At 58.7% G+C, this 8,648-nt stretch overlaps 1 protein-coding gene across 1 annotated transcript; it reads left to right on the top strand.

The window, feature by feature from the left end:
* Positions 1-1,228: 1,228 nt before the first annotated feature.
* ZBTB7A (zinc finger and BTB domain containing 7A) lies at positions 1,229-7,868 on the top strand. Its single transcript, XM_074163792.1, has 2 exons — positions 1,229-2,431; positions 7,258-7,868. The coding sequence occupies exons 1-2, from the start codon at positions 1,239-1,241 to the stop codon at positions 7,736-7,738; spliced, it is 1,674 nt and encodes a 557-aa protein (XP_074019893.1). The 5' UTR covers positions 1,229-1,238; the 3' UTR covers positions 7,739-7,868.
* Positions 7,869-8,648: the final 780 nt, after the last annotated feature.

The following is an 8,648-nucleotide window of genomic DNA, read 5'->3' as shown; positions in this document are numbered from 1 at the left end:
CGCAAATATCTTGATTTATAGGGGGAAAGCATCTCTGCTGCGAGGAGTAGAGGGGTTTGCTGCTTGAGACGGAGAGGAGGGAAATGTTATTCCCAATTTAGACATAAGAAGGCTGGTTCTGGGGGGGAGTTAAGGGGCTCGTTCAGGGCAGGTTTCGCTCTTGCCGGCGTTTGCCCCCGGTGCCCCTCTCCCGGCGCAGGGGGATCCCGTCCCGTCGGAGCCGCTCGGTTCGCTCTGGCTTTTTCAGCCTTGGAAGGGAGGATGTGTTTAAAGTCAAGTGGATCCTTTTCTGCCGTGCTGGCACATCAGGAGCGACTGACTGGTGTATTTATCTTTTCCCAAACAAACCCTCGGCATCGGAAAGAGCTTCTGCCGAAACCTTTCTGGGATGCGGGGGGGGGGCTGGCGCCAGCTCTGCTGCTGGTGGTGACACCAGTCTCCTCTCTGGCCACCGCAGGGGCCCCTGTCCCAAGCAGGTGCCTTGGGTTTGAATGTTTAAGCTCGGCTCTTTGTAAAACACCCTTCACAGCAGACTGGGGTGCTTGGTGCTCCCCAGTTTCCACGTACTGGTGCCCTCGAGCGCTGAGCTTGTCGCTGGGACCTTCCCAAAGGACGCTCGCTGCCAGCCCCCTGCCCGCAGACCCTGGGACCCCAGGGATGAGCGACGGGAATGGTTTTCCCAGTGTGTCGGGAGTTTGGCTGGGCACAGCGAGGCTGAACGAGCAGGGGACCTTTCCAGTAGAAGTGGTGGGACTGGGAAATACTCTCAGAGGTGGACTGGGGTCCACTGGTGAGGCTCATGCCATCGTAGCCCAACGCCAGGCACAGCTGCCAGCTTGGTCCAGATGCTGTCTGGCTCTGTTAACCCTGGTCCTTGCCGAGGCTTGCTGGCCCTGGCCCGCATCCGTGCTAATTCAGCTCTTCTTCCAGACTCGGAGAGCACCTGGGCTGTGTTTCTCCTCCTCCTCCTCCCCAGAGTGAAGGTAAGAACGGGTCCCTCCTCACCTGCTCATGGAGTCTTAGACGCCGGGCAGGATGGTGGACTCGATGGGGATGTGGAAAGGTGGAGAGGGCACAGTAGCCAATGGCTAGTGCTTGCTCCAGAGCACGCTGGCATCGACGAGCAGGTGCCTGCTCTGCTTTGTGAGTTTGCCCGTACGATGCGATGCCTCCAAGCGGCCAAGGTCCCCATGACTCATTTCTCTTTCCTCTTTCTCTCGTAGCCTTTTGCATCGAAGATGGCGGGTGGCGTGGACGGCCCCATAGGGATCCCGTTCCCCGATCACAGCAGCGACATCCTCAGCAGCCTGAATGAGCAGAGAAACAACGGGCTGTTGTGCGACGTGGTCATCTTGGTGGAAGGCCAGGAGTTCCCCACCCACCGCTCCGTCCTGGCGGCCTGCAGCCAGTACTTCAAGAAGCTCTTCACCTCAGGGTTAGTGGTGGACCAGCAAAACGTGTATGAGATAGACTTTGTGAGTGCGGATGCCTTGTCGGCTCTGCTGGAGTTCGCTTACACCGCGACCCTTACTGTCAGCACTTCAAATGTCAACGACATCCTCAACGCCGCCACACTGCTGGAGATCCCGGCGGTAAGGGATGTTTGCACGGATCTCCTGGACAGGAAGATTCTGGCCAAAAATGACCAGATGGATACAGTAGATCAAATTGATCAAAGGAACCATCTCAGAGCAAAAGAGTACCTGGAGTTCTTCCAGAGCAACCCCGTCAATGGCCACCAAGGCAGCTTTCCGTGGACCAACCCAGAGTTGAGAGACCTTCAGAGACTGAACTTCCGAGGCCAAGAGGAGGAGGAGGAGCCGGACTGCAATGGCCTAGACTTCTACTCGCAAGCCCCCCTAAACGAAAGACCAAAGGCGAATGACTGTGATCCTGACAGCAGCAACCCAGCCATGTGGCTGGACAGAGAGGAGGAGGAGGTGGCTCCTGGCTCCATGTTTTCACCTTCTCAGAACGGACATTACAGCGGCCGTGGCCTGCCCACACCGGGAGAAGAGGAGGGGACCCCGGGGGGGCCTCTGGACCAGCAGGAAGCCGGCGACTCCCCCAGTTTTGTTGCTACCGGAGCGGAGACGGAGGATGACGCGAGGGAGGTGGATGGCTTGGCCGCCAGCGCCCTGCTGCAGCAGATGATGAATTCCGTGGGGAGACAGCAGCTCGGGGAGGACGACCGAAAGGACGACGATGGGGTCATGGATTATTACTTGAAATATTTCAGCAGTTCGAACGAGGGCGACGTCTATCCGTCCTGGTCCCAGAAGGTGGAGAAGAAGATCAGGGCAAAAGCATTCCAAAAGTGCCCCATCTGCGAGAAGGTGATCCAGGGGGCTGGCAAGCTGCCGCGCCACATCCGCACCCACACCGGGGAGAAGCCCTACGAGTGCAACATCTGCAAAGTCCGATTCACCAGGTGAGGAGCGGGCGGACGCCGGAGGAGAGGGGGCTGTCACGCAAAACCGGCTCTTGGCTTTCCCCAGGGGTTGGTCTTGTGGAATTTTATCTTCCCCGCTCGACTGATTTCCAACTGAACAGGCGAGTTGGGTACGAAGGCCAGAGTTTTCCAGAGAGACGAGCAATTTGGGGGTCTGGTTCTTGAGATATCTCACGGGGCTTGTCTTGATATCCAGTGCCACACTGTCCCGGCGTCCTGAATCGCTGAGCTCTGCTGGAAACCTGGCCAGACCCAGCCTTCTGCGGAGGCTAAATAACGTGGTTGATGAAGCGGAGCTGCAGCCCTTGGTATTTCCATTGTGGCTGAGGAGCTCAGGCTTGAGGCAAGAGTTGGAGAGTCGTTTAGAAATGGCTCCGTGGGGTGACCGAGGCTCTGGTGGCTGGAAGTTGGGTTGGGAAGAGGCTGGACGTGGTACCGCTCGTGTCCGCTCTGGGCAGACTGTGACGGGCTGAGCGCTGGCCGCCCCGAAGGCCACACAAACCCCGGTGCCTTGGTGCAGCTCCCCGGGGGCGTTCGCCTCGGCGCTGTTTCTAATCAGGGTTCCTCCGCTCCTTCCCTCCGCCACGGGAACGCTGAAGAAAGGGGATATTGTTCGGATTCCTCCGGTTCACTCCAGTCCGCGCGTCGCAGCGCCGCCTCCTCTCTCTGGTCTCTGTGGCTTTGATGGCTGGGGTGGGGGTCCCAACCCGATCCGCCCCCCCCCCCCCCCTCCCCGCGGTGTCCCTGCCGAGGGACTGCGTGGGCTGCCTGGCAGAGGAGCCAGATGCCGGCTGAAATAGTCCCAGTTTCACCAGTGCTGCCTGCTTTGCTTCCCAAAAGCCTTTTCCTTGGCTGGAGTTTGGGGGGGGGGATGACCCATGGGGTTGCTCCCCACAGTGGCCACCCCCTGGCCGTGGCAGGTGGCCCCGGCGTGAAGCAGGACGTGGGGCAGGAGGGCTGTATCCTGCCCCACGGCGCTGCCGGCCCCCTCGCCGCACCCAGCCCCACGTTGGAGAGCTGAGGAATGCAGATAATGGCGGGGGCAAGATGCCAGCCCTCCCGCCGCTCCCCCAAGCACCCAGCCCTGCGCGGTCGGGCCCTGCAACGTGGCACCTCCCTGCCCCGGTGCCGGGGAGGGGGGGCCCTGGGTGCTGCGCACACACCCCTGTGCAGAATCCGCCCCACCTGAGCGGTCCAAGGTCCTCGCCTGGCATCTGGGGGCGGAAACGCCATGGGGTGCCCCGCAGCCATTGGCACTGGGGGTGGCGCCGAGGAGGAGGGATGAGGGAAAGCACAGGGGGGCTTTTTGAGGGGAGGAGGAGGTCGTTGCGGGGGGGGTGGGTGGGGGGTGCCACCTCATCGCCTTTTCCATTTCTCCCTCCTCCTGTGGTTTTCGGATGGGGACCTGCTCCCTGCGGGCTCCCAGAAGGGCCTGGCACTGCAGAGGACAGGATGGAAACTCTCTCTCCCAGCCCCTGTAAACAAGGATGTTTCATAATATGCCAGGGCCCTGCTGTTTTCCAGCCAAAATACATCCCGGAGAAGCCCAGGCGGGGACAGGGACCTGCCATCGGCTTCGTTGTCCCCCAGGGCCGTGCCCCATCTCGTGTCTCACCCCCCAGCATCCTGCTGCTGCTCCTGCTCTGACCCACAGCGCTCCTGGAAAATCTCCCTCGAGGCTGGGGCCCAAAAATCCCAGCTGGTTTCCAGCTCCCTCTGCCCGTAGCTGACTCCCTGGGGATGCACCCCCCCTTTGCCCCCCAGCGTGACCCCCCGGGGGCTACGGCAGGGCCTCGTAAACTTAAGCTGCTGGCCCAGGTCTGGGTTATTTTCAGTGTCAATGAGGTGTTTTATTCTGCTCCCCCAGCACCTGGGCTGCGCTCGAAGCTTTATCTCAGAGGCTCCCAATGTAAAAATGGGCACAAATGTGACCAAACACTCCAGCATCCTTATTCCCCCCCCCCCGATTTTATTATTCTTTCCCATTCCTTCGCTGTGCTCTCCCTTCCCCATCCTCATCCCAGCGGGTGACAGTGCAAATCTCTTCCCCCTGCCACTAAAAATATCGCGATAGGCTGGGGGGAGCCTGGGCACGGGGAGCCTGCTCGGGGAGAAGCAATCCCTGCTCTTGGAGGAGCTTTAGGGGTGAGGAGGACAAGCCGGGGGGGGGGGGGTGGGGGGGGGGATTTTGCAAGGGGGTGTTTCCCTGCCACCCCCTCGCCGGGCAGGGACCGGAGCCCGTCGGTTTACACCGATTTTTGCTCACTGGTGCTTCCTGGTTCCTCTGCGCTCTCGGGGGGAGGAGCGGCGATGGCGCTCATTTAATAATCTCCTGATAGAAAGGCAGAGTGGTTTTACAAAATTTTAAAGTATCTCTAAAATTTTATAAATGATAAAAAATTATTTTTAAAAAGCTGGTTTGATGTGTTGCTCCCTACCACGGTGTTTTAAGCAAGGCCCGCCTTCCCGGCCCCTTTGGGAGCTGCGTTAAAATGAGACGTAGAGATGTCCTTGGTGTTTTGAACCCTTAAACTTGGGGATTTTTTTGGGCCCCCGTCCTGGCAGAATTTCCCCGCTGGGGGAGGGCAGCGATGGCCGTGCTGCCACGGGCGTGCGGGGCCGGGGGCTGCCTTTTCCCTATGGGAGAGCGGAGAGGGATGGGGCCGGATCTCCTTGGGGAGAGGCGAGCGGTCCCCTTGCCCGGGATGCTGCTCCTTGCTACTCGCCATGCGCTTCGCACCTGATTTTTTTCCTCCGGGAAGACTCGAGGCACTGTGGCTCACATGGCCCTGTTGGCCCCCGGCCTGGCTGCTGCAGTGCCCTCCCCTGGCTCCAGCAAGCTGGGGCTGCGACAGCACAGGCCCTGCCGGGAGCCAGCCAGCCCCGGACTGGGCGAGGATCGACCTTGTACCAGGGGATGCTGGGTCCCGTACCCATGCTTAGAGCCATCCTGGGTGATGGTGGGTCCCGTACCGATGCTTAGACCCATCCTGTGTGATGCTGGGTCCCGTACCCATGCTTAGAGCCATCCTGTGTGATGCTGGGTCCCGTACCAATGCTTAGAGCCATCCTGGGTGATGTTGGGTCCCGTACTGATGCTTAGAGCCATCCTGGGTGATGGTGGGTCCTGTACCCATGCTTAGAGCCATCCTGGGTGATGCTGGGTCCCGTACTGGTGCTCAGTCCCATAGTGATGTTCAGCCCTATGGTGGGCAATACTGGGTCCCGTACTGATGCTCAGCCCCATACTGGGCGATACTCAATCCCATAGCGATGTTCAGACCCATGCTGGGTCCCGTACTGATGCTCAGCCCCATATACTGGCTGATGCTCAGCCCTGTACCATGCAATACTCAGCCTCATACTGGGCAGTGCTCTGCCCTCTACCAAGTGGTGCTCAACCCTGTACTGATGCTTGGCCCCGTACCAGGCGATGCTCAGCCCCATACCTATGCTTAGACCTCTACCAGGCAATGCTTGACCCCATACTGGGCTGTGCTCCACCCTGTACTGGGGGTTGCTTAACCCTGTACTGATGCTCAGCCCTGTATCGGGTGATGCTCAACCCCATTCTGATGCTCAGCCCCATACAAGGCGATGCTGGGCCCCGTACTGGGTGATGCTCGCCCCGTACCAGTGCTCAGCCCTGTACTGGGTGATGCTCAGACCCGTACCGGGCAATGCTCAGCTCTGTACTGGGCGATGCTCACCCCATACCAGGTGATGCTCAGACCCACAGCGGGTGATGCTTGCCCCATACCAGTGCTCAGCCCCGTACTGGGTGATGCTCAGCCCCATACTGGGTGGTGCTCAGCCCCATACTGGGTGATGCTTGCCCCATACCAGTGCTGAGCCCTGTACCGGGTGATGCTCAGACCCCTACTGGGTGATGCTCGCCCCATACCAGTGCTCAGCCCTGTACTGGGTGGTGCTCAGACCTGTACCAGGCAATGCTCAGCCCTGTACTGGGTGATGCTCAGCCCTGTACTGGGTGGTGCTCAGCCCCATACTGGGTGATGCTCGCCCCATACTGGGTGATGCTCGCCCCATACCAGTGCTCAGCCCTGTACCGGGTGATGCTCAGCCCCATACTGGGTGATGCTCAGCCCCATACTGGGTGGTGCTCAGCCCCATACTGGGTGATGCTTGCCCCATACCAGTGCTGAGCCCTGTACCGGGTGATGCTCAGACCCCTACTGGGTGATGATTGCCCCATACCAGTGCTCAGCCCTGTACTGGGTGGTGCTCAGACCCCTACTGGGTGATGATTGCCCCATACCAGTGCTCAGCCCTGTACTGGGTGGTGCTCAGACCCATACTGGGTGATGCTTGCCCCATACCAGTGCTCAGCCCTGTACTGGGTGGTGCTCAGACCCATACTGGGTGATGCTCAGACCCATATTGGGTGGTGCTCAGACCCATACTGGGTGATGCTCGCCCCGTACCAGTGCTGAGCCCTGTACTGGGTGATGCTCAGCCCTGTACTGGGTGATGCTCAGACCCGTACTGGGTGGTGCTCAGCCCCATACTGGGTGATGCTTGCCCCATACCAGTGCTCAGCCCTGTACTGGGTGGTGCTCAGCCCCATACTGGGTGATGCTCGCCCCGTACCAGTGCTCAGCCCTGTACCTGGTGATGCTCAGCCCCACACCAGGCGATGCTCGGCCTCGTGCCAGGCGACGCTCACCCCGTAGCGGGCACAAGGGAGGAAGGCAGACCCCCCCAAGGCTGACCTGCCCCCCCCCCCCGCCCCTTCCCACCCCCACTCCCTCCACCCCCCCTCCTCTCCTTTCTCTCCCGCGCAGGCAGGACAAGCTGAAGGTTCACATGCGGAAGCACACGGGGGAGAAGCCGTACCTGTGCCAGCAGTGCGGCGCCGCCTTCGCTCACAACTACGACTTGAAGAACCACATGCGCGTCCACACCGGGCTGCGGCCCTACCAGTGCGACAGCTGCTTCAAGACTTTCGTCCGCTCCGACCACTTGCACAGGCACCTTAAAAAAGATGGATGCAATGGTATTCCATCCAGGAGAGGCCGGAAACCCAGGGTGAGGGATGCCGGGGGTTTGCCCTCTACCCCGACGGGGAATCCCGAAGATGGAAGTTATCAAGCCGGTGGGGAGAGTCAAGAATCGGAGGACATCAAGCCGGTGGGGAGAATCAAGAAGGAGAGGGACGACGAGGAGCGGCAGCAGCAGCACTTTGAGGATAATTCAAATAATGAAGCATCGGGATTGAATGTAGCAGGAGGGTCGTCTGAGGGTAACACGCAAGGACTCTCCTAAACCAAAAAAAACAAACAAAAAAAAAAACAAAAACAAAACCAACCAACCAACCAACCAAGTGTCACAAAATCTAGTTAGTACTTTTCCTCCGATTTTTCTCTTTAAAAGATGTTTCTCTCCCTTTTTTTTTAAAAAAACAAACAAACCACAAAACAAAAACCCAGAAAAAAAAAAAAAAAAAGATAAAAATATATATATATATTATGTTTCCAATCTTCCCATCGTAAGCAGGGCTCCCCCCGAGGATCCCTCGGTAGCCAAGGACCTTTTTCTCGGAAAGGCAGACGCTAGGAAGCGCGGGGTGGGGATGGAAAGTGGCTCTGTCACATGGAAAAGAGCTTCCATGTAAATCCAAAGCTTTATTTTGTGTCCAAACACACGTTAAAAAAAAAAAAAAAAAAGAAAAAAATACTTATTTCAGAGAGAGATCTATTTAAGGAAAAAAAGAAATACAAAAAAAAGCAAAAATAGAGGATTTTAAAAAAAAAAAACAAAAGGGGGGGGTAGGAGTGGAAGGGCTGTGGCCGGGCGGGCGGTACGTGGTGCCTCGGAGGTCGGGTTTTGGGGTGCGGGGTGGGGGGGGGTCCTTCCACCAGCCCCAGCGTGAAGCCGGATTTGCCAGAGGGAGGAGCCGCCGGCAGCGGCTCAGGGAGGAAATTGCCGAAAATTGCCTAAAATTGCCTAATTGTGTGAGTGAGTGGACAACCAGGATTTTGCAGGGTTTGCTGTTGGCAGCGGGTGTCGGGCAGCTGGGGCTGGGGACACCCCGTGCTGGGGACACCCCTGGGTGGGGACACCCAGTGCTGGGGGACACCCATGGTTGGGGACACCCTTGTTTGGGGACAACCAGTGCTGGGGAGACCCTAGGAACTGGGGACATCCTTGCCTGGGGACAACCAGTACTGGGGAG

The sequence above is a fragment of the Numenius arquata genome, chromosome 25 (genome assembly GCF_964106895.1).
Source record: "Numenius arquata chromosome 25, bNumArq3.hap1.1, whole genome shotgun sequence".
Classification (NCBI taxonomy): Eukaryota; Metazoa; Chordata; class Aves; order Charadriiformes; family Scolopacidae; genus Numenius; species Numenius arquata.
This window is presented reverse-complemented; position numbering and strand designations above follow the sequence as displayed.

Coding starts and splice junctions, on each gene's coding strand:
- ZBTB7A (XM_074163792.1), top strand. CDS start 1,239: ATGGCGGGTGGCGTGGACGGCCCCATAGGGATCCCGTTCCCCGATCAC. Junction 2,432..7,257: donor TGCAAAGTCCGATTCACCAG/GTGAGGAGCGGG, acceptor TCTCCCGCGCAG/GCAGGACAAGCTGAAGGTTC.